General features: G+C 39.1%; 3 protein-coding genes across 3 annotated transcripts in view; all 3 read right to left on the bottom strand.

Moving 5' to 3' along the window:
* Positions 1–611: 611 nt before the first annotated feature.
* On the bottom strand, positions 612–2,844 carry LOC118740531 (cysteine-rich with EGF-like domain protein 2). Its single transcript, XM_036472106.1, has 5 exons — positions 2,464–2,844; positions 2,087–2,405; positions 1,743–1,931; positions 1,176–1,412; positions 612–920 (listed from the first exon to the last, which is right to left on the bottom strand). The coding sequence occupies exons 1-5, from the start codon at positions 2,629–2,631 to the stop codon at positions 676–678; spliced, it is 1,158 nt and encodes a 385-aa protein (XP_036327999.1). The 5' UTR covers positions 2,632–2,844; the 3' UTR covers positions 612–675.
* Positions 2,845–6,859: 4,015 nt separating this feature from the next.
* Positions 6,860–15,241, bottom strand: LOC118740532. The gene is made up of 4 exons (XM_036472108.1): positions 14,917–15,241; positions 9,341–10,047; positions 9,055–9,259; positions 6,860–7,536 (listed from the first exon to the last, which is right to left on the bottom strand). The coding sequence occupies exons 1-4, from the start codon at positions 15,086–15,088 to the stop codon at positions 7,172–7,174; spliced, it is 1,449 nt and encodes a 482-aa protein (XP_036328001.1). The 5' UTR covers positions 15,089–15,241; the 3' UTR covers positions 6,860–7,171.
* Positions 15,242–20,949: 5,708 nt separating this feature from the next.
* Positions 20,950–25,906, bottom strand: part of LOC118741843 (S-adenosylmethionine synthase-like) — a 96,584-nt gene continuing 91,627 nt past the window's right edge. The window contains exons 4-6 of the mRNA XM_036473815.1: positions 22,784–22,927; positions 22,149–22,684; positions 20,950–22,062 (exon numbers count right to left, since the gene is read on the bottom strand). Of these exons, the coding sequence (XP_036329708.1) occupies positions 21,957–22,062; positions 22,149–22,684; positions 22,784–22,927 (786 nt within the window). The 3' untranslated portion in view covers positions 20,950–21,956. The remainder of the gene's footprint in view (positions 22,063–22,148; positions 22,685–22,783; positions 22,928–25,906) is intronic.

Below are 25,906 nucleotides of genomic sequence, written 5' to 3' on the forward strand. Positions count from 1 at the left end.
ATTGCTCACTTGGAACGCTGGCGGTTGGAACGCACAAATATTTGCGGGCCAGCTCTGTCAATTTGTCGTATTTTAGTTTAGTTTTCCACCAATCGAATGGATTTTCACCGAGATGGGCTCGTTTTTCTTCGCTTTCGCTGGATGAATCTAAAATTATTTCTAGGTTGCGTATAAGACTTTTAGCAGTATTTGTTGAAGGCCCATCAAAGTTGCTTGATATATATACTACTTAACCGTTAGACAGACTTAGAGCAATTTCAACAATATTAGAGTTGACTCTCTGTCCATGTACACATTCGCATTCGCAAAACATTCGTATGATTTTATTCGAATGCGAATGTCGAATGCGAATGTCGAATACGAATATGTAAAATTATGCGAATCATTCGCATAACGAATGCGAATGCAAATATTCGCAACATCCCTGATACATACATACGCCCCAGCGCGGTAACGGTACACTAAAATTTTTCCTTTAACATCACCTAAGGACTTTTGTTATGATGTTAGTTTACAGTTCCAAAACATTTTTTTTTCTTTTTCTCTCTACGCGTTTACCACTTTTATTCACAGAATAAATTGGAATTTTCCTAGTTAATATATTCATGCACTTTTCACTTATATTACATGTTTAGTTATATTGCATTCGTTTTACTTTTTTATTCATTTGAATTATTAAAGTGATTTCATAATTAAATCTTCTAATTGCTTTGTATCAAATTGTGGTTTAGCTGCTCCTGACGATGCTGACGAATTTAGCCAATATTCGGATGCTGCTATATAAATGGCTACTGCTGCGCCCACAATGTAAGCGATGTGTGTTGAACTTTGGAAAATCACACAAGTGGCAATGCAAAGGCCAAAGTAGGTAAGCAAACGTGTTATGTTTACGAACTGGTCGCGTTGCTCTGAAGATTCGTCTATGGTTTTGAAGTTTTTTAAGACGAGATATTTAAAATATTGATTTTATAACGCAGTGAGCCAGTGAGTATGTACATACACAGAAAAAGAAATACAAAAGAATACACAAAGGCATCAGTGGTAAAATAAAGTAGTATGAATTTCTGTTATAGTTAATGAATTACTTAAAATGCCGAATTCAATACTTGTGTATATAGAGGAAATTTCAAAGTAGTACCCTTTTCTTTACACATTGGAATTATTTTTTATCTCACCTTGGCATTTTCCATCTTTTAATGCAAAACCCGCTGCACACTTTCTACACATATCGGGTCCATCACCATCGCAACCCTCACAAGAACGATCACATTCTAAGCACGTATATGATCCCTCGTCGTTAACGCAAAATTGATTTGGACGGCAAGGGCGGTTTTGAAGTAAACATTCATTTATATCCTGGCACCCTACTGGATCATTTCCCATAATCCAGCCATCTTTGCAGTTACGACAAGCTGGAGGATGAACGAAGGAAGGAAAAAGGCATATTTTTAATCACTGCATGAAAGCAAACCATCAGTTTACTTTATTTCAGTTACAGCAATGAACATAACCTTCACTCAGTTGTTGTAACAGCATAAAAATTATTCAAATAATTTTGGGGAATATTGCTGGAGCGACAACCCTTGGACAGATAAACATTAATAGGCGTCGTTCCGGATACGTTGAACCGGATTTCTTGAAAACTGCTATGCTGTCACAACAACCACAAACCTCACTTAAATGTAGGAAGCTTTGGTAATGTTCAGGATGCATTAAACAAATGCAAAAATACTTGGACTAACCTTTTGGTCCAGCGCCAGTGCATCCCTTGTCATCGCAAGATTTGTGACATGGAGAACAAAGCATCTTTTTTCCATCATTGTAGGCTTCATAGTGGTTATCAGCACACTTTTTACAATTCTCACCTGTAAATCCAGCATCACAGGCGCATTTTCCATTACCTTTACGAGTGCCAGAACCCTTACATTTTCCTATGATGAAGAAAAATACGTAAAATCAAATTAGGAATAGTGCGGGAACAGGGTATATATATTTGTGGTCGGTTTTAAGTCAAATAAAACTTTTAAACGCTATCGGCTTTACATTTTGAGTATTAAAAAATAGGACAACCTTAAATCCAACTTACCATTGCCATTGCAATCTGTGCATAGCTTACATTCGGGTCCAAAGTGACCACCAGGGCAACACAGTTGCAGCTTGTCAATACATAACCAAGCATGTAGGTCAGGTGAATCGCTTTGTTTGTGCAAGAACCAGTCTTCTAGTAGGTGCTCGTGATCGTTGGCCATGGTATGACACTGATCTTGCCCACGTTTAACATCACTACACAACTGCTCTTGAACCTCGACCAAACGCACTTCACTGGTTTTATAAGAACGTAGTTTTTCCTCTTCCCAAGCCGCATCACCACCGGCATGCTTGCCGCGACTTGTTTTTTCCAAACCCTGTAAGCAAGGTTTTTATTAATACGACACAAATCTGTTATTACTGGCACGCACTTACCAACTTAAATGATTCCACAAGCACAGTGCATGATTTACAAGGCGGCAACTTAGTTGATTTTTCCTTTTGGTCCTTTGGGGATTTCTCAAAAGCTTCGACAGCTTCACAGTTCTCAAAGAGCAGCACAAGCACACATACAATTGATAGCACCGCTTTAAAACACGACATGCTTAGGTGAAAACGTGGAAATACCACAAATTACACTAATTTTCGTTGATAAAATGTTCTCCTTATCGGAGAGTTTACGTGGAATAAACTTATCACTGATGGATTGTCCAGAAATCCAATAAACAAATTTTCCAGACGTATCGGCTTTTGTGCCAGCTGTTCCATCTGACGTGTACAACTCAGGTGTAGCACAGGGTTGCAGAGAAAATTAGGTTTTGTCAGCTGCAAGTGCATTTAGGCGTGGACGCGCAAGTAATTTCCAAAAGTAATTGCAGAAGTCTTTACACCTGCATGTAAAATGACTTCTTAAAGTAGTTAGGGTGTGTGTGACGCGGTAACAAAGTTCTGCGAAGAAAGCTGGTGAATAGTTAGGGGATTCTCTCAAACTCGGCAATAATCGGGATCCGCATTAAAATTTTGTACGCAAATTCAACAACAACGATATGATCCTGATAGAGATTTGGTTCAATTATTAGTGGTATTCATCTAAACCGATAACTTTATCAAGCAGATAATCTTAGGTTGGTTTTATGCAGAAATTTTGTTTGGCAAACTGCGTGCAATTGTTGTTGCAGCAAACTCGGAGAGAGCGAGTTTGGCGACTCTCACAGCAAACTAATTTTGTTTGGTCAAACTGCAGCAAATTCGGTGTTGTCATATACAAAAATTTTAAATTATGCGCGTTATGTACATCTGAAATTCCCATTTCGTGTTGGCAATAGCCATGAAAACCATAATGAACGTGCATCCCTGTGCCAAACTCGACATAACCACCTCCCAGCAAACTAAGCAGCCGCCATTTAATTTGGCAAACAAAAGTTTGTTACATGAACGACCCACACTCTCTTTTCGTTTACACTTGCGACAATAGTCGTGTTTTCTTTGGTTATCGAGCTCAGTAACACTAACTTTATACTACTAGCACGAGGATGAAGAAATTACAGAGATTAACTCACTAAATGGGAAAAAATTATATTTACGAGATAATATCTGTTTCCCACTTTTTGCGTATTCTTTAATTTCCGTTAATTTAAATTCAGTTGAGTTTGACACTTTTCAGGATTTTGCCAGAAAAAAATTCTTCTGACTAAATCTGACAACTTCGAACTGAAGAGAGTCACTCTCACTGAGTGTTGCTCTCTCATTTATGGTGTAATTTCCGAGTTAAGGAACGCTTTTTGGACTAAATATTACTACTTCGGACTTTTTCTGACTATTTCTGGGAGATAAGGAACGCTCCTATTATCCGTTCTGTTTGTTTTGTTTCACTGATAATTTGGCCGCACAGTTTGGTAGCAGTGACAAATGAATTCATACACAAACAGAAATTCTGTCATTGTTTTTTTTTTTAATTGCTTCAAATAAATCGCCTTTATGTTATATGTGCATTTATTTAAATAGATATTAGCCGTCATCGATTCGCCAACAGTTAGTGAGTGGCGAAACGAACGTTCAACTGGCATAAATATATTAGATTGGAAGTACTGGAAAAGAGCTGTCACAAATGGTATATGTTGGGAAGCACTTAATGAATTGCTTGGAAGCACTGAATTATTTGACAGTTTATAAAGTTAAAAAAAAAATATTTTATGTGTATACATACAAGGAGAATATTTTGCAATTAGTTACAGAAAATTGAGCAGAATTTATAATAAAAACGCAAAAATGGACAACGAGCGACTAGATTTGGTAAGAAAGTGCTCTTTTTTGTAATTATCATGTATTTAGTCAAAAATAACATTTCAGATATCCCAATTCCTACAATATGAGGAAGAGCTCATAACCTGGAATGCTGGTGTATTGGCGATGCTAAACAGCTTACCTTCGAGCTCCAGCTCGGAATCTTCCTCAAGCTCTGATGAATCGGAACGGGAAGAGAGGAGCGAATGTGAGAACTTTTGTGAAGTCATTGAAGGTTACAACGAAAGTGAATTCAAAGCCCGCATGAGACTACGGCATTCAACTGCATAGGTTTTAATCGGTACATTGTGGACATATTTAAGTTTTGTTGTTCATGAAATAACCATTACTGTTTTTTTTAGAGAAATATGAGAGCAGTGCCGAGCCTAGAATGAACTATAGTATATGAACTAAATGTCCTATCGACTAAGACCAAAACTTTTAAAGTCCATACATGCGCACGCAAATTTATTTCGGTTATTAACCCTGATATACAGTTCAATGCGAGCGTGAGCGTGAGTTTTTTATTTTGACCAATATCTTCGTTAGTACTCAACTTTTTGCTATAGTTGAGACATGAATTAAAATATCTTTCCGAATTATAGAATAAAAACTAATTTAAAATGCATAATATGCCTTTTTTTTAGGTCACACTCAACTGTGTGCGTACGCAAAGCATTCGCATATGAACGGCAAGTTTTGACAGATGTGGCATATTATGCATTTTTAACATAAACATATAAGACATATTCTGCCTCAAATCATAAACCGCACATCCAACTTTGGCACCAACTACTGATGCATCTGTAGCCATTACATAAAACCCTTCTTGCTTTACTCTCGCCAGTTTTTCTCTATACCTTATTCTCAACATTTCCAAGTTAACGTCATTTTTCGATACCCCAAGCCCGACAATTCTAGCTTTAGACAAGAAAACCTTTCAAACTGAACAGTAACATTTATTCTGTCAAAAATATGCTTAAACATATTATATACGTAACGGTAACTTGATTTACCAGCCTGAGACCCGCCTAATAATGTTCTATGTTCTGTATTTTCCAACCATGTTTGGCCAGTTCTTTTGCAGCCAACCATGCCGCTCTACTAAATGGGGCAACTTTCCTGACAGCGCATATCTCGTGTGAATTGCTGTGCTAGGTGGGACTCTTAAGCATCTTCTAAAAGTTTCATTAGTAATAACTTGCAACCTCCTATTCATTCCCTTTGGTGTATTTGCCAAAGTCGTTAAGCCATACTCAACTTTTGACCTGACAAAGGATTTGTAAAAATTAGGGCCACTCTTGGAGAAATACCCTCTTTTATGCTGGTAAGCTTTTTAATCAAAATAATCCCAGATCTAGCTTCGTTCCTACATAATTTAACATGCTCACCTACCGTACCATTCGCACTTATCGTCCTACCCAACCACTTCAAACTGTTCAGCTGCTCGACAATTTTACCACCTACTGTGAGATTGAAAGATTTGCCTCTATTGGACGTAACACACATGAATTTAGATTTTCTTTCATTTATCTCGAGACCCAACTCGCCACAATTATTCTGAAAATCTGTTAAAACATTAGAGATAAAGATTAGCTCCTCAATAATGGTTTCCTCATCCTTTCCAAAGCTCAATATCACAAAGTCATCCGAAAATTGAATACACGTGTGTTATCATTTCCAATATTATGAAGTTTTCTTGTATACAAGTGAAACAGGAATTTCGACAGACAACTGACCTGAGGCAAACCATTGTTGACTTCAACCCTTTCATCGTCCATTATTAGCCATATTTCGAGAAAAAAAACTATGCATCCAATTATATATTTTTGGATTAATTCCAGTTTCCAACATGATAACTCTCATTTTACCAATGTTCACACAACTGTAGGCGTCTGCTATATCCAAGACTCAGAGAAAGGCTTTCTTCTTCCTATATTTCAAACTAGCAATTAAATGAATAACTTCATTTAAGCATCTAGATGCCGATCTCCCCTTTCTGTACGCAAATAAACTTTTCGGCAGAATTTCATTAGTTTCCGTCCACTCACTTAGCTCCTCTTTTACCATCATATTCAAACATTTGGCAATAACCAATATAAGCGATATAGGTCTAAAATTTTTGAAATCATCTAACGATTGGTTGGCCTTTGGTAATGGGACTACCTAAATCTCCCTCCATTCATCTCTCACTATAGTACTATTAAAACTTCTTTCCAAATCTTTCAAAAGAGAATTCTTGGTCTCCCTGGGTAACATTTTTATCATATCGAATGTGATCCTATCACCTAGCACCACCATTCGTTAAATTAACATTCAATGTTCCTTTAGGAACCAATATTCCTTGCATCGGAATGCAAAGCGTGCCCACGCCATCAACAGACGCCGTAGCGTCCGCCATCTTAAACAGCTGCTACCGTACCCTAACCTATAAAATTTTCCACTGTCAGAGACTTACCTCCAAAACTTCAAACCACCAATCTCCTTCCTGCAAGTGCAGATTTTACTCTTCCACCTCCAGAATATATGTATACACTCCGTACACTTATTGAATTTAATCACTGACTTTACTTAAATACGGTATAAATTAATTTTTCCTTTTTTTTAACCATGGTTTGCTTCTACCGCTGCTAAACCATACAGCCACTTCTCCAATCAAACACCAACCAAATACTCCAGCTACGCTCGTACCACTTGAATATGCTCAAGAATTGAAAGCAATCGAAATTGGCCAATTGAATTTATAAGCAAACGCTTAATATTTTAATTCGCAAAAGATCTCCGCACTGTTTGTAAGCCCAACGTCCGCTCGATTCAAGAGTTCAAGACGAAGGCGCTGCACTGATTCTTTTTAACATAGTTAAGAGTATGTGTGGCTCTCCGCGCTGTTTGAGATCGACTGTTCCCATGCAAAAACTTCATATAAATCTTTTAAATAGTCCTGCGATAAATCCCCTAAGAAAGGTTCCCCACCATCGGAATCATAACTAGGAGAATACTCCAATTCGCAAGCCAAAGGCTGTTTGGGATAAGGTATCGTGATTTTAATTGGGTTAAAAATCTTTGGGGCGCCGAATAAAGTTCTTGCTGGAGGCGATGTAGCTGATTCGGGTGAGTCAAAATGATGTATTCTATGACGCGTCCCAGCAGTCACAAGACGATATCGCTTCGTTTTAACGTGGCGAGCAATTAGAGGAAGACACTGCAGACGTTCGTCTTTGCTCACTAGATGGTAAAGAAAATTTTAAATTAAAAACAAGCAAGAAAGTCTAAGTTCGGGCGGAGCCGAACATTAAATACCCGGCGCAATTATTAAATATATGTTTTCCACCTTTCCGAAAGCTACCGCTACACGATAAGCCGGGGTGTATAAATTTTAAGTAAATTAGCGTCCTTAAATTTCGAAATATTGCAGTTTCAAGCATTTCTGAAATATACCGTTATATGAAAAGCGGTCGTAATTTTAGTCCGATTTCAATAATTCTCAACGCTTTGCTTTTATGTGGCAAGCACAATAACCATACCGAGTTTGGTTCAAATTGCTAGAACGGTTAGCGAGATACATATACATATGTGATCATAAGTGGGCGGTGCCACGCCCATTTTCCAAAATTGTATCATAAGCGTATTTCTTGGTAAAAAATTGTTGCAACCATCAATTTTGAATAAAGTAGCTTTAATATTTACTGATTTATCGAGGATTTCGTATTTTTCTAAATTACCGTTATATGGGATGTGGGCGTAGTTATTGTCCGATTTTAAAAATTTTCGGCCATTACCAAATGTTGTAGCAGGACCAACAACTGTGCCAAGTTTGGAAGAAATTAGTGCAGCGGTTACCAAGATATACACATGTAACCATAAGTAGGCGTGGCTACGCCCATTTGCCAAAATTTTTTAATATTCTTATTTTTCGTCTAAAACTCATTGTAAATATCAATTTTTAGTGAATTATCTTCAGTAGTTACTAAAATATCGCACTTTTCGTATTTCTGAAAATTACCGTTATATGGGAGGTAGGCGTGGTTATTGTCCGATTTCGCCCATTTTCAATACAATCCCTCCTATGCCCAAAAGAAGTCCATGTACCAAGTTTCGTTAAGATATCTCAATTTTTACTCGAGTTATCGTGTGCACAGGCGGACGGACGGACGGACGGACGGACGGACGGACGGACGGACAGACAGTCACCGCTTAATCGATTTCTCTTTTCATTCTGATCATTTATGTATACATTTGTCTATATCTATATCGATTCGTTTTGCCTGTTACAAACAACCGTTATGTGAACAAAGTTATAATACCCTTGTGCACAAGTGCGCTCGGGTATAACTATACATACATATATGTATGTATGTACATTAGGGTGCATCACGCACGATCGCTTATCGGAATTATAAAATGTATAATATTATAAGTTTTCCGCCGAAATATTTCGGTAAAATATTAAGATTTAAGTGAGCTAAACACATTTGAAAAATCGAGTTTTTTAATAAATAAAATAGTTTTTCTAAATCTTTTCTCAAAAAATCAACTCACATGATAGAAGATCTAAAATTTACCCAGAGTTACAGCGGACGACGGTAAAGCGGTCGGCGGTAAGTGAACAGCTGTATAGTTGCCGGAGGGAAATCCGTCAGGGTAAACGCAATTTTTGGTGATGCACCCTAATGTGCATGAAAATGTTATTACATGCCTAAATATGCGCCCATATTATACTTACAAAACAATTGGCATACTTACAAAACATGTGAATAACTTTGAGTGCCAGTGCTGGGCTTAAGTACATATTTTCATGTGCCACCAATATATCATCACACACACATTTCATGTAGGACCGCATCTCATTGAGTTGTTCTTCATTTAATTCGTTAAATAAATTTAATTTTTTATTCCAATAGAATCCCAAGTAGCCTGCGTCTAAGCAGCATTTCAACAGTGAAAACATCTATGAGATAAATTTAAAATTTAAATGCACTTTTCGACACGACACACCTATGCATGTTCGTGCTATAACAGTAATACTCACATCTTTAATAGAATCACAGAGTCTACGCGCCCAGTATTCGTTATCCACCTGAGAATTTCTCCATAAAAACAGTGTTTTAATGTAGTAGCTTTTCAAATTTTTCATATTCGGATGGCTATCGCGAAACTTCTTCAATATCCTTAATGCATTTTTCAAATTGTTCTTATTTTTAATCAGTTCCCTTTCCAGTGAATAGTACGAAGCACGAAATGATTTGGTATTCTGCACAGGCTTTGGTATGCCATGCCATTCGGGAGGGCTATTCTCCATTATGACATGTTGCGCACCCAATACTATGCCCGGTACAAAATCTACCGAAAATTTGCATGGTTCACTAACGGTAATTGTGTGCGCGGGGCCACAACGTTGATACACAAATTTCAAGTTGGACGGTATACCTTCCACGCTATTTTTCATAGCCAATAGCGCTTTGCTGAAACAGCTTTTCAGCCAAGCATGTAATTTTTCTATATCCAAATATTCGCAATCGTTATCCTTTACCGTCCAAGTTCGAAGTTTTTCATGGAGTAGAGAATTTTGCTTTTGCGATTTTATAGTTTTCAATACATTCCTTACGTCAATGAAAAAATTGCCCGGCAAATCGGGATCCCCCGTGACTAGTATTTCATCTTTGGCGGGGAAATTTAGAAAAAATACCAAGTCATACTCATCAGCGCGGTTGACCTTGACATTGTCCCCATAACTGCCTGTAGTCAAATATTGAAATAAAAGAATTAATTTGTGGAAAAGTTATTCAGCCTGTTCTCGGACTACAGGATTAAGTCAGAAATAGTCCGGAAGATAATACTGAAGATATTGTAAATGTGTGTACGGCAATGACTTCGGGCTATTGCTGACTGCATCCTGGAGAACGAGAGCATGCCAATTCTTGAAGATTATTAGTTCTTAACTTAAAAAATAGGAATCATAATTTTCTATAGTTAACGCTAATCTGTAAACTAACAAAAAGTTATAAAATATGCACTAAGTATATAAGTAGGAATTAAAATATAGGGACCTAAAGTTTAGGGTGGCCTCCGAACGGTAGCTGATTTTTTGTTGATTTGAGGTCAGTTGCCCAATGAAGACCAATAAGTCTGAAAGCGATGTTCCCTGGAGAAAAAATAACCTTGGCATGCTGTGACAAAAGTCTTCGAAACTCTTCAGTAGGGCTAAATTAATTGATCACACTGTAGGGACGCTAAAATTACACAAAAAACGCCGAGACACGTAAACTTAATTTTGGGTCGTAGATTAAGGATCTGCTTGCCGATTTTCTACATCAGCAGCCGAAAAATCTCCAAAAGATTAACAGGTGCGCCTTACAACACGGAACATTAGTTACATGCCTCTATTACTGCCAGATTTGGCTGATTACGGATTGCATCTGTTATTTTTCCATGTTGTATACTTTTAGGCCCCATTGCTTTTCAGTTAGAGAATTTGGGCGACATCAATTTAGCGTAGCTATTGTCAGAATTCCACTGCAGGTCATTTTCCAAAGATATTTTCATTTTAAGTTTGCATTGCGAATGAAAAAAAATTAAACTTTAACATGGAAAATGTTACTCATACGCCATGTACGAGTATGTACAAGTCCGCCATGGCCGATACTGTGTATGAGTAATGTGACTAACCGTACTTCTTTCTGAAGTACCGTACTTCTTGTTTCGCTCTTGTACTTCGTACTTCGAAGTACAGTCAAATATACTTCTTTGCGATATTTTGTTTTTCAGGCGCGAGATTCTGTAACCAGTTAGCGACAATTTTTTGCGTAAAAAAGTGCGATAGCGATTCGAAAATTGAAGGTTCTGTAACCAGTTAGCGACAATTTTTTGCGTAAAAAAGTGCGATAGCGATTCGAAAATTGTCGCTAACTGGTAACAGAATCTCCCCCCAGGTCCTGTACTTCTCCGATCTTCGTCACATGGCCTGGGCGATAAATTCGTTCAAACAATTTAAGTCGCCGAGGACCGATGGCATCATACCTCCGTAGCTGCAAACGGCTCTGAAGGTGTCGTGAAATTGGTTGGATCCTATTTATGCGAACTTCGTGACGACCGGGTACATCCAAGGCTTGGAGGGTAGTCAGCGTTCCGTTCATCCCGAAGGCCGGAAAATGATCTCATGTTTCCCCTAAGGATTTTAGGCCTATCATTTTCTTCGTTTTTGCTAAAAACGCTAGACAGACTCATAGACCTGTACATAAGGAACGCGATTCCTAGTGACTGTCAATATGATTATTGCAAGAAAAGGTTGGTGAATACCGCCCTGCACACATTAGTAAAGCGGTCAGAGGAAGCCTTCACGCATGAAGATTATGTAGTAGGGGCCTTCTTCGATATCGAGGGGGCCTTCAACAATGTCACTCCAGAAACAATAGTCAAGTATATTCATAATATGGAGGTGGAAACCAACCTAATAAGGCTTATCTACAGCTTACTTCGTGACAGAACTGTCGCGGCGGAGTGGGGGAGCGTCTGCACATAGTGCAGAGTCAATCGGAGCACTTCGCAAGGTTGTGTTCTTTCTCCCCTGCTCTGGATTGCGGTTGTAAACGACCTTTTAGAGGAACTGGAAAAAGTGGGCTGCCGGGTGATCGCCTATGTAGATGATGTGGAACTTTTGGTTAAGGGACGATTTCTATACACCCTTTTCGATCTGGCTCAAGGTTACCTGAACCAGGTAACTAGGTGGGCGATCAACGGCGGCTGTCGTGGAAGCCTAACATTGAGGAAAGGTGTCGGCTACCTTGTACTGCTGTAGGGAAGCTATCGGTAAAATTAAAATTAATTCATTAGCTCTAGGAAACCACCTTTAGCCTATATTGTTTCAAAGAGCCCTTGTCTGGTGGAACTCACTAGAGATGGCTAAACTTGGTAAACAGGAATTAGCGGAGCATTAAGGACCACTTCTACACTGGCGCTTAACATACATATGTTGAACACGGCGCCTGCGGATATTGCAGACAGAATTGTCGCAGCACGAACTGCTATTAGGCTAAGGGAAACCGGGTCCTTTTGTGGCATAAAAAAGGAAAAGAAGTCGTTTCTCTGCTGTAGTAAATGTTTTTATTGGACACTTTAAACACGTTACCTCTCAAGGGCTAATAATGGGGGTTCTGACAGGCCACTGTGCGATTGGTATTCATGCGGTGAGACTAGGAATTTCGACTGATCCTTTTGTATCAGCTGCCAAGAGGAAGATGAAGTGGAATCATCTCCACACTTTCTTTTAGACTGTCTAACCTTCGCGCGTCTAAGATGGAAGCATTTTGGCTCGCACTTCTAAACAAACACTGAGCTCTCAGGGATCGAAATTTCGTAAACGGCTCGCGGCGTTAACTTAAGCCAGCCTAAGCTGTACTTCTTTGAGCTATGAAATAGTTGGTCACATTATATATGAGGAACATTATTTCTTGCTTCTATTTCATAAAAAAAATTATTGCACATTTCCATTTGACCATTCAAAACATGATTATTTATGCATCGATGTTAATCGTAATACATTGATGTTTTGGCAAAAGAACAGGCTTTACTACAAATTGAAAAAAATTACAAAACATTTGTTATTCTTTTAATTTTTTCATTGTTAAAGCCTGAATTTTTTTCATAAAAATTTAAGTATCTTGGGAAAATTACCTGATTCTTCTGATATTTCTGTTTATAGCCCGAAATGTTGCCTTTAAGACTAGACGAATTTAAAATTTGCCATAACTTGGGAAAACAAATTTATTTTTCCTTCGGCATATCGTCCGTGCGAGACTGCTGCGACATAATATCGCATGCGTATCGGCCGTGGACACGGTTTGCCATCACACCGCATATGGTATCGCGTGTCGTACCGCTGTAATGTGCACTGCGCGCATGTCAATGTCGCTTTCTTATCGTATCACGTATCGTATCGCATATCGTATCGGTCTAATGTGCGCCGTGCCTAAGAAGACTCGAAATTTGACGATTTTCCAATTTGCGTATCACTCTAAATCAGTGCTCGGCTAAACTAAAAGTGCAGCTGATTGAGTTCCAGTGTAATTCAACATGGAATAAAAAACTTGTCGTGACAAGGAAAGAGTGGGAATCAATCGATTTATGTACAAAGACCATCAGCCAATTTGACCAAAAATGCTAATACTAGAATATTATAAACTTCGAACTCAATTCCAGACATATTCACCCTCATTGCGTACATACGTCGTAAATTAGACTAAAATGCACGACTCGACAACATTGGCATTGCCTATTGTCGTGCTGAAATAAGTAGACGACGAAAACTGTCGAAAACTATCCAGTGCAGCCACGTTTTCCCATTTTAAAACACAATTCGAATCGAATTTTTAGGCAATGCCATGTACTTTTCGATACGAATCGGCTCTCGAAAAACGATTTGCATTCCACTTGACATTTGCATTGTCGCTGATTAGCTGTCTGCGGAAGCTGCCGTTGGCTATCTTGAGTTCACTTAATACGTAAGGTGCATAGATACTTTTGAGAGTAGCTTAATTCGTTCTTAAAAAAAAATTTTTCCATTTATGTATCAATTAATGTCCCCAAGAAACCCTGATGACATGCTTTCTTATTGGCACGTCATGGAAACGTTGAATATTTCTTTGCAAATAAAGGCACGTAGGTATATGTGTAAAGGTTCGCCGGCCCTGCACTAGACAAATGATTAAACTGGAGATCACAACAATTACCAATAAAGCAGCACGGCATTCTAGGCTTACCAAAGACTTCATGAAAATATCCAAGAAATTTACGTATTGGTCATTCGATACGGGGTAAAACTGATTGTTATATATTCAGCAAAGCCAATAAAAGTAAATAAATGAAAAACCTAATGTAATACGCAGAAATTTCGTACACTGAGCGAAGAGGGTGAGGGCAAACGACATACTTAGTTGGTTTGTAGAGGCGGGTGTATACATCTTGCGTGGTACCAAAACAGGCCTAAGTGGGCTGGCAGTAACTTCAAAATAACCTAAGTAATTCAGTAGACCATCTGAACGACGCATTAATCTTAGCCGAGAAGGTCTAAGAACTATGTATAGCTGGATACCGGACAGGGCACGGCAAATTAAGGAAATATTTTTTATAACCCTTTTGGGATTTCATTCTCTTTGCTTTTTTCATCAAAATGTTCATGTTTTTTTAGCTCTGACTAAACGAGATTCTACATTTCTTATAATCGTATATTTTATCTTCGCGTATATACATATGTATGTGTACCTCAAACATATGTAATAATCAGGCATAAAAATTTTACTCATTACACTGCGATAAATCAGATTTTATACTTGCATATACATACATACATTCACTGTTTCGGGGAATCCGAATGCAACAACTACATAGTTAAAGCACGCCAGCAACAACAGATTAGTAACAGTAAAATATGTATGTAAATACGTACATTCTTATGTATGTATAATGTATGTTTATAAAACTGCTTTCAACTCACATGCACTAGCACGTGGTTAACATAAACCTCTCTACATATGTATGCGTAGCAATATTCAAAAAAAAAATAATAATCAATTCATTCACAAAGTCATTAAATAAATAATAGGTTCATACCTTGCAGTTCATGTCCATTGAACAGCTTTTTAAAAACTGCATCTTGCGCTTTTAGATTTTCGAAAAGTTTGTCACGCAATACCTGATAATGTGACATAAACATTTGTCTCTCAGTCTTTATATTTATAAAATGATTTATAACTTTCAAAATATCTTCAAAATTTATCGACATCTCGAAAATCAAAACAGGCAATCACAACAATAATATCACAAGCGAGTATCCAAAGAAACACCACCACAAATCAAGCCGCAAACGTGACCGTTCCAAATCACTGCTAGCTGCTACTAAACTGTGCGATACAAAAGTTACTTGGCGCCTTATACGTACGAGGGCGAACTGATAAGTGCATTCGCTAAAAATAACAAAATTTATTTTATATTTTATCATAAACTACTAAACGAAAAGTTTTGAGTACTCTCAAAATTTAAATATAATTGGCTATAAAATCGTATATATCAGGGATGGTATTTCAAAATTTCAAAATGTGCCTAATGGTCTTCTAAAATAGTGCCGAAAAGAAGATGAAAGTGCCACAAAAATTAAACTTCTTTTAAGGCGTTTTAAGAACAATATATTTTTAGAAATGATATTTTTAAAATACACTGAAGTAATATAATAATTATTAGTTAATAAATTATTACAGTAAATCACTTTTATGAAGGTTTCCTTAGAGATATACATACGGTGACCATATTAACCAACGCAAAATAAAGCACATTTTTTCCAAAATGATTTGAGAAAATGTGCATACAACTTGTATGATAAAGGTACCTTACGAATATCGTAATTTAAATAAAATATTGTAGCGAAAAATGAAGCCAAATCCTTTTCAAGGACTTCGCCATCTTTTGCTACCAAAATGCGTTTACCATAATTCATACCGAACGACGAAGCCAGCACACAGTGGTTCAAAATTGGAATTTAATATTCATGTTTCACCGGAGCCTTAATTTTTCAACCAATTTTTACTAAAAACCAAAACAAAAGTAGTTATGGTGAAAATTTGTTTAAAAATTTAATTTTATTTTTTTGTGTAATTTTTTTTTTGTTTTGGGAGAACCATACAGTTGTTTTCAACTAGTTTTTGTTATGTAACATTTATTAACTGGAACAGGAGAATACATTTTCTCAAAATTGCTACTTTTTCTGCATTTTGCACTAAAAAATACAAATTCTGAAATCAAGCTCAACTGGTCTCTTGCAAATATTGTAAGCTTTCATAAAAAAATAAATAAAACTTAATCCAATTAAGTGAAAAATGAAGGCTCCAGTGAACTACGAACATAAATTCCAGTTTTGAACCACTGTGCAGCAGGGGATTTATTATTCTCTTTCAGTGGAACTAGAAACTCAGCGTGCAACACGATCCTGGGCACAAATTTCCCTGTGCTTTATAGATTGTATAAAGATTACCGATTAGAAATCCTTATGTGGGGTGCGAAACAAACTGGCGAAGGTTTTCATTATATTTTATAAGGGATATTTTTATTTTTCATATTTTGCATTTAAAAATCTACCTCTGAAAAATGCAGAGCCGGTTTAAAGGACAGTTTAGAAATCATTCCCACGACAGCCGGTTCTACGTACCGGAATAACTCGGGTTTTACCCGACCAAGGGCTGTTGTTTCGGCGATTTAACCCCGTTTAGGTCGGCGAAATCCATCAAACGTTGCTCGATCCTAGGGCTACACCTTCTCCGCACCCTTCTGCTCAGGGCTGGCATAGAGTCAAACCCAGGGCCAGAAATCTACACCTGCTGCGTATGCCAGAGACGACTGCATACAAACTCCACCTCGGTCAGGTGCAATGCCTGTGACGGGTGGAGTCACCTCCGTAACTGCTCGGGCCTGCGTACGCACCGGCAATGGACCACGTCGTTCGTGGCCCCATGCTGTGCAAACCGGACCGCCTCCACGGCAAACCACCACCCGCCTGGGCAGCACGCAATCAACACACCCACACCCCAACACAACACAACACAACAATAGACAAACAAACAAACACAATAGCACCCACACACCGCCGCCGGCAACTCCTAGTCCCTCCGACACTCTGCTCTGTTTGTCAGTCCAGAATATACCGTAACGTGACATCAGTCAAGTGGAACTCTTGCCTTGGCTGGTGCCACTTTAGGGCGTGCTCAGGACTTCGCAACACACGAGATTGGACGAGTGACTATGTGGGCCCCTGCTGTGCTGCCCCGTCGCATCCCTCCCCCGCGACGCCGCCAACCACCACCACAAGGCAGCACCCCCTTTTGCAGCACGTACAGCAGGGGGCCGGCAGGCAACACAACTCTTTAACACCACACATCACAATCGGTCTCCCAAGGCACACAAAGGTGCTACAATTTAACTGTAACGGACTCCAAAGCAAGATCGAGGAGATAACTGTCTTCATGGGAAGGCATGGAATATTAATAGCTGCGGTCCAAGAGACGAAGTTGCGATCGTGAGCGAGATAATGGTGGAGGTTTAGCGTTCATCACGCACCACACCGTGCAGTATCGTCTCATTGAAGCAGACATCGACCGCAGGGATACCATCCTAGAATGTCAGGGTATTGCTATCCGGTCAGGCGATGTTGAGCTCGAAATATTTAACGTATACATACCCCCTGTCACCTGCTGCCCGGCAGGATATCACCCTGATATAGGTGCGCTCCTCAGAGGTGAAAACCGTATGGTAGTAGGTGACTTTAATGCGCACCACGATCTTTGGCACTCAAGCCTGTCAAACGATCGTAGGGGAACAGACTTGGCTGAGCAGATAGACGATTTGGCATTCTGCACAATGAACGACGACGCACCCACCAGGATTATGGGTAACTGCAGTAGCTCGCCAGACATCACAATAGTCAGCGCTGGTCTGATAAACAGCATAACATGGCGACCTATGCTGACTCTAGCATCAGACCACCTACCCATAGTCATCTCGATAGATAAACCAACCGACTTTGCCTCCGCCAAACACCGGACCTATATCAACTTTTCTAAAGCTGATTGGAAAGGTTACGCGGAATTGACCGAAAACACCTTCACAGCGCTCCCCACACCAACCGACGTCCATCTCGGTGAACGTAAGTTCCGCAGGGCTGTCACTGCTGCTGCAGCTCGCTTCATACCGGCAGGATGTATATCGGACCCACGTCCAAACTTCCCTGCCGAAGCGGCTGTTCTAGCCGATGAGCGTGATAGCCTTCGTCAGGCCGATCCCGGAGATCCCCGTATCAGGGATCTCAACGCGGAGATTCGGCAACTAGTAAACGTACATAAGCGGAAGAAGTGGGAGGAGCATCTGAAGACCTGTAACTTCACCTCTGGTGTGAGCAAGCTTTGGTCAACTGTGAGGTCACTGTCCAATCCGACGAAGCACGACGACAGAGTCGAAATTTCCTTCGGCGACCATGCTTCGTCGGACCCGGAACGATGCGCGAGCTATTTTAGCCGGCAGTTCATACTGCATCCTCCGGTGGACAAAGCCAAGCGTCGAGTGACCAGAAGGCTGCACAAACTGCCAACAACCTGTGCCCCCCTTGCTTTCACTTGCGGTGAAGTTCAGGTGGCCATCGGGAAGGCGAAAGCCTCCAAAGCCATGGGTCCCGACGGAATATGCATGCTGATGCTGAAAAATTTGGGTCCTGCGGGGGTAGCGTACCTAACGGAGGTCCTCAACTTGTCAATGGCCACTCTCATCATCCCAGACATCTGGAAGGTGGGGAGAGTGGTCCCACTGCTCAAACCGGGGAAACCCCCCAACAAAGGAGATTCTTATCGTCCGATAACACTCCTTTCCCCGGTAGCGAAGACACTCGAGGCCTTGCTACTCCCGTACTTCACAAACCACTTGACCCCAGCGAAGCATCAACATGGTTTCCGTAAAGTGCACAGTACAACAACAGCACTTAACGCCATAAACACTCAGATAACTCGTGGCCTTAACCGAAACCGTCCCTGTGAGAGAACGATTCTGGTAGCGTTGGACTTGTCAAAGGCGTTTGACACCGTCTGCCATTCCACGCTACTAGAAGATATAGAGGCCTCCTCTCTCCCACAGAGGCTCAAACGGTGGTCGGCTAATTATCTGAGTGGTCGACAATCGTCGGTAATGTTTAGAGACAAAACGAGTAAACAGAGAAAAATAAAACAGGGGGTTCCACAGGGTGGTGTCCTTTCCCCGCTACTGTTTAACTTTTACATTTCCCAGCTCCCTCAACCACCAGAGGGAGTCTCGATTGTCTCTTATGCCGACGATTGCTCGATCATGGCGACTGGGAATGGAATTGATGACCTGTGTTCGAAAGTAAACGGGTATCTCTCCGAACTTTCTCTCTTCTTCACTGCAAAGTGTCTCGCCCTCTCCCCTACGAAATCCTCCGCGCCCCTACTCACAACCTGGACGAAGGAGGTCAGGCTACCGCTGGGGATTCACGTCGATGACACACCAATTGCGACGGTGAATAACCCCAAAATACTCGGAGTAACATTCGACAGCCTGCTCTCCTTCTCTGCGCACGCAACCGCTACTGTCAATAAAGTACAGAGCCGCAACAAGGTCCTCAAGTCGCTAGCCGGCAGTACTTGGGGCAAAGACAAAGAAACGTTGCTGGCAACATACAAGGCAATAGGCCGGCCGGTTTTGAACTACGCAGCGCCAGTGTGGTCGCCAGGGACTAGTAGGACGCAGTGGACGAAGCTACAGACTGTACAGAACACCGCACTCAGGACAGCGACAGGATGCCTCCTGATGTCGCCCGAACACCATCTACACGGCGAGACGCAAATGCTCCCCGTAAAGGAGCACAATATAATGCTCTGCAAGCAGTTCCTGATCGGGAGCCACAGAAGAGGCCACCCAAGCAGGCAGATGCTTGCAGAGGAGCCCTCGCCTAGGCACGTCAGGAGGCATCTATATGAACTGACAGACGAAGTCCAGGGGTTCATCAAGCAACCTCTGGACCCGACAGCTTACCGACAGGCCCTGAACGGCATTCACAGGGACTCAGTCTCGAGTTATGTAGACTCTAGACCTGTGAATGCCGTTCTAGGCATACCACCCCCGGACATAGACGAGACGGAGCTTCATCTGCCTCGGGAGACTCGCACAACACTTGCACAACTTCGCTCCGGCTACTGCAGCAGGTTAAACTCCTACCTGAGTAGGTTGAATGAGGATGTGCCGAATGAGTGTCCGGCATGCGGAGAGAGCCCACATGACTCGAAACATCTCTTCGCATGCCCGGAAAACCCGACAACCCTAATGGCCTTGTCCCTGTGGACAAACCCCACAGAAGCTGCACGCTTCCTAGGGTTGCCGTTAGTGGAACTTGACGACAACGACTGAGATACCAACCGTCCTGGGCGGGGTTGTTGTAGCCGCTACAACAACAGCAACAGCAACAAGCAATGTTGTGTTGCTCGAGCACAATCTCCACCTGATATTGCTACTTTGGCATTATCAATTTTTCTTTCCAAATACTGTAGCCTTTGCTCAATTAATCCTGGACCTTGGACGTTGGGGACACCCATATTCGACTTAACAAGTGACTTAATCTTAGACCATATTGTCTCTACTGGGTTCAGCATGGGCGAATATAGTCCCAAACGAAGCACATTTGCCTGCCCATTCGAATGCTCTTGCACGCCAGATTCAATTCTGGAATGACAAGGCGCATTATCACATATAATAACCAAGTCACTCCAGTTGTTTCCAGAATCACGCCACTTCTGTAAAACGTTACCAATCCAGTGAATTCATTAATCAGTATTAAAAGAGCCTCTTTTGATAATTTTGAAGGTAAAATATGAGTTATCTTTACATTAACGACAATGACATGGAACGAATTTTGCAAGGGGAATTAAAAATCATGGAATCTTGTGTTGAGCTATTAAAATCTTTTGAAGAAGCCACACAGGAACTAAGCCGCTCTGATCTCATATCATGCGTGATTAAACGATATGTCTAAAAAAATTTCACACAGCTCATCCTAGACCTAGAGTAAGAATAACGATAAAAAAAATCAAAATAACAATGTTTGTTTTTTCATACACTATCGTGCGCAATTTTATTGTTTCATTGATTTTTATGTAAATTACTATTTGCTTTATGCATCTCTGTACCGTACTAATTATAATGATTGAGCGTTTATAACTCTTTGGGGGTTACTTGTCATAATGTTATCTTATTTTATACTATTCTTTTAGGTTCTTGCTTTAATGTTTGAATTTGGTGAAGTTACACTTAGTATACAGAGACAATGCCAAATGCTTTTTCTTAAAATTTCAGACCTTTTACTCGATTTGTTCAAATAAATTGAAGTGAAAGGTATGGAATTTTAAGTAAAAGCAATTGCTTTGTTTTTATGTATACGGCCCAATATAATTTTCAACGTTCAAGCTTTATTAAGACTATTAAATTTGAATAAATAAAGATATATTTGATAGATCCTTTGCTTCCGTTTAAAAATAACTAGCGTTATATTATTGCATTTGAATATTTATAATTTTGCATATTTTTCATTTCTTATTTTTTTCAAATATTTTGAACAATTATTTTGTGGGTACGAGTACAAATTACAAAGGGGCATGACATATACTACATACTTTTATGTTATTGAATACTTCTCACAGACGCGCCACGTTTTGTATCACACGAATTCAAATGAACAAATTTCTAACATCAATCAAGTACCAATTTTGATGGACAAATTACAATAAAACAGTTGACACGTTTGAAGAGAACATAATGTGAGCGTGGGAATATTTTGTTTCATATTTTTTGTTATTTTTAAACAACTAAGGCTAAATTATAACTATTGGTAATGAGAGGAACGAAAACTGTACCAAAATCACTTTGCTTGCGTGATTTTTATTCTCCTTTTTTCTAGGTTGCTTTTTCGTTATCCTCTATTGTAATTACTTTGCAATTATTCCCTTTCGCGTTGCACATCAGAAAATAATTAAATTAACAACTAAGAATTACGCAACTTTACACTTTTTAGCAAACGGTGGCTGTGTTAGCTGATCTGCACCCGGTTCTAGTCAATTGATCTGCAGCGGCTTCGCTTCTTCCCACGTGAAACCGTCACGTCCAAAGTGTCCATAAGTACTTGTGCGCTGGTAGATTGGCTGTCTGAGTTTCAAGTCTCTGTTTGGAGAAAAAGCGAAAATATTAATTCAAAAATATATTATTATGCTTATGCGTGTGCACATTTAACTACAATCTAAACTCACTTGACAATCATGCCCGGCCGCAAATCGAAATTACGCTTAACAATTGCGAGCAATTCTTTTTGTGTCTTATGTGAGGTGCCATAATCGAAGACTGTAATGGAAAGTGGTTCGGCCAGGCCGATGGCATATGAGACCTGCACCAAGCAACGCCTACAAAGTCCCGCCTTCACCAGCGATTTGGCAACCCAACGCGCAGCATATGCAGCCGATCTGTCTACTTTAGTAAAGTCTTTGCCTGAAAATGCGCCACCCCCATGGGCGCCCCAACCGCCATAAGTATCGACGATAATTTTACGCCCGGTCAAACCTGCATCACCCATTGGACCGCCAATGACGAACAATCCACATGGATTTATATGCACAATTGTGTTGGCATCGAAATATTTGGCTGGAATGACTTCTTTGATGACCTTATTCATGACCTCTTTGCGCAAGTCCTCCAAGCTAATCTTTTCCGAATGCTGCATGGAAACGACAATGGTGTGTACACGCTTTGGCACAGCTGCGCCCTGATTGAAAAGGTACTCGCAAGTGACCTACCGAACAAAAAGGTAAAAATTAGATTAAAATTACAATGTGATACCAATTTTTAAATGCAGGCATGTACATATCTACAGTCTAGAGAATATACGCACCTGTGTCTTTGAATCGGGACGCGCCCAACTGAATTCGCCTGAGCGACGAAGTTCTGCCAATTTCTGATTTAATTTGTGTGCCAAAACAACAGTCAATGGCATGCATTCTTCGGTCTCATCGGTGGCATAACCAAACATGATGCCCTGCAAACATTAAACATTAGTAAAATTTTACATATGTACTTATGTATAAACATGCAAAAGAAGCGCAAAGAGCGTGAAAAACAATTAAAAAGCGAAGCATTCAATAAATAACACATTTGTTAGTAAGCAAGCAACAAAACAAAGCATATAATGGTTTTAGTCACATAATGAGCTATGAGGCTTTACAAGAAGTCAGAGATTCGAAAATGTTCGCTAAATTTTGACCAAATACGTAGAAAATCGAATATCAAATCAAAAATGTTCAACCAAATGCTAAATGGTTTGCGAAATTTACGACTTTACAAAATTAAATGCAATCACCGTGTCCGTGCACCAATGCTAAACTATGTAAATATTCCCGATGCGTGTACATTTACGTGTATAAAAATAGTAAGGGAGGCCAGTTGTTCGCTATTAGATTCTAAGAACAGCTTAAAAATTTGTTTAAAGTTATTTTCATTTGAAAAAAAGTTTTTACAGTCAAACAACCAACCCCGTTATGAACAAGAAAGCATATTTCATTCATACAAAAATACGTACTATTTGTACATATGTATGAATTTGTGTGTGTGTGTATGGTTGTGCATCTGCTGCATAAAATTACTATGCACTACAATTTTGTTGCATTTTTTTAGCAAAAAATACGTATAAAAATTTACATGTAGAAAAATCAAGTTCAACTGCTACTTTTTTGTCAAAATACAATAGAAAAAAAACGTAAAGAAAATTTAAGCAACAGCATTGAAAAATTATTCGTTAACACGTTCACACCTGATCTCCGGCACCGATTTCTTCATCGGCACGATTTATATGCACTCCAGCAGCGATTTCCGGCGATTGTTGGTCCAATGCTAACAAAACGTTGCACGTTTTATAGTCAAAGCCTGGGATTTGATTTTTTTTTCGTATAATATTTAGGGTTTTTTTGGTTTTGAAAAGAAAAGAGAGAAATGCATACAAAATAGAAATAATTGTAAATATTATTGATGATTTTTTTTCTTTCATTGAGTATGCTATAAATTAGGCGAAGATTTCAGAACATAAGCACGATCGTTGGAGGCAACTTTATAACGACTTCCATTAATTTAATGCATTGGTTGCAACAAAATACCAACATCAGCCTTTTTAGATTTTTTTTTTATTCATGTCAATCAAGTCTACATAAGTTACAGGTGCAACTCAAATCTAATTACATACATATATATGTATACGTATTACAAAATTTTTTCTTTAGTGTGTATTGCCAACGTAGCATTCTTTATCTGCCACTCCCACGCCAGCAGATAATCGCTATACTTTATATAAATGAATGCAAATGTTGATTTTAAGCAAAAAAAGAGATAGCATTCGATGGTTATTTCTTCAACGAAACAGTCGTTTGTAGAGCCTTTTGTTTGAAAATATTGTTGAATTTCAACATTAAATAAATTTTTTACTAAACTTTTGTTACAATCACAGCTCAAGTCACAGTTATGATTAGTTAATATGTAGTTAAATAGTAAATGGGAATTCAACAATGTAGGGGTTATAGAGAAAAATTGCAAAGTCAAGGCAAGACGTTTTATTAAAAAAGTCTCCAGAATCTCAAAGAAAATTAATTTTTGTTTTGGAATTGCACTATCATATCTAAAAAGGAACAATTTACAAATCAAAAGTGCAATAATCTTATTTTATTCTTTCAGGACCGGTCTTAATTGAAGGTTTCGCCAAATTAACCACTAAATGAAAATCAGCTTTTTGCCATTTTCTTTTTATTTTTGGTATTTTTTTTAGTAAATAGTTGAGTTAATAAAAGCTTAATGAATAGCTTAGATATACTAAGCAAAATTCCTTAAACTACACAGAATATGCTTAGCAATAGATCTTTGGAAAACTGTTTCCCTTTTGCTCATATTCATATTATAGTAGCCTGGATCGAGGAAAGCGGCCAACTTGTTGAACTTAATGGTTACAAATCGGCTGATCATTCCCACTACAGTTGGGTCTGCGCCAGGGACTGTCACTTTTTGGGATTATTTTATGCGGTTATAACAGCAAAAACATTGATCAAGTTAAACCCGCGGTAGACGAGAATTTGATGACGCGTACTGACAACTAGATCTGAGTTGATTCTTTACAACAATTTGGAACGAAAACGGTCGTGTTTAGCACGTGTGTTGTGGTTGGATTGGAAGCGTGTGGTATTTGTTGAGTACTGTTTAAAATTGAATAGTTTTAATGAATATGTCATCCAGAATCACGCACAGCACGTTAATTGCAAAGGAGTTATGTTCCATCACAACAACGCGCTATCGCACACATCTTTGACGACCCGTCAAAACTTATTGAAGCTGTGATAGGATATGTTGCTACATACAGCATATTTGCCTGACTTTGCGATGTCAGACCTTTACTTGTATCGCTCTCTTCAAAACTTCTTGTGTGGAATAGATTCAGATGAGACAATTAATTACCACCTTTTTCAGTTTTTCGTCAATAAAGACATGTTCTTCTACGAACGGCGTATTATGCAACTCGCCAAAAAATGGCAAACGGCCTAAAGCAAAGCGGAGAATATATCATTGATTTCTCTTTAATTTTTATGTAAATAAATAACTTTGAAAAACATGCAAAGAAAATGATGACTTTTTTCTCCACCCAATAACACTTGATGAAAAGACTAATTTAGGATAATTTGTAATTTGATTTAAATCCAGGTTTAAGTAATCATTGTCATTGTCATTGTCATTGCCATTTTACTTTCCATGTACAATAGATAATGGATTAAGTACTATGAAAAGACCTACTTAAGTCTTACTCTGTACTACTAGTAATAATAAATAATTGTAAAATGTTGAACAGTTATTTGGTAAATTTAGAATATTTTCGTTATATTACACCAAAACTGCTAAAAGAAGAAAAGTCAATTTTCAAAAGATCTCAGTTATTCCTATTAGGAGAGTCTGTTGTTGTTGTTGTAGCGGCTACAGCAACCCCGCC

Source organism: Rhagoletis pomonella, unplaced genomic scaffold (assembly GCF_013731165.1).
Source record: "Rhagoletis pomonella isolate Grant_MI unplaced genomic scaffold, Rhpom_1.0 Rhpom_scaffold_00006, whole genome shotgun sequence".
NCBI lineage: Eukaryota > Metazoa > Arthropoda > Insecta > Diptera > Tephritidae > Rhagoletis > Rhagoletis pomonella.

Excerpts from the sequence above, each read along its gene's own strand:
- LOC118740531 (XM_036472106.1), bottom strand. The coding sequence starts at position 2,631 with ATGTCGTGTTTTAAAGCGGTGCTATCAATTGTATGTGTGCTTGTGCTG. Across the intron at positions 2,406-2,463 it reads TTGTGGAATCATTTAAGTTG|GGTTTGGAAAAAACAAGTCG; the intron begins GTAAGTGCGTGC and ends CCTTGCTTACAG. Across the intron at positions 1,932-2,086 it reads CACAGATTGCAATGGCAATG|GAAAATGTAAGGGTTCTGGC; the intron begins GTAAGTTGGATT and ends TCTTCATCATAG.
- LOC118740532 (XM_036472108.1), bottom strand. The coding sequence starts at position 15,088 with ATGTCGATAAATTTTGAAGATATTTTGAAAGTTATAAATCATTTTATA. Across the intron at positions 9,260-9,340 it reads TCTGTGATTCTATTAAAGAT|ATGTTTTCACTGTTGAAATG; the intron begins GTGAGTATTACT and ends TTTATCTCATAG. Across the intron at positions 7,537-9,054 it reads CAAAGTTATTCACATGTTTT|TGAGCAAAGACGAACGTCTG; the intron begins GTAAGTATGCCA and ends TTTACCATCTAG.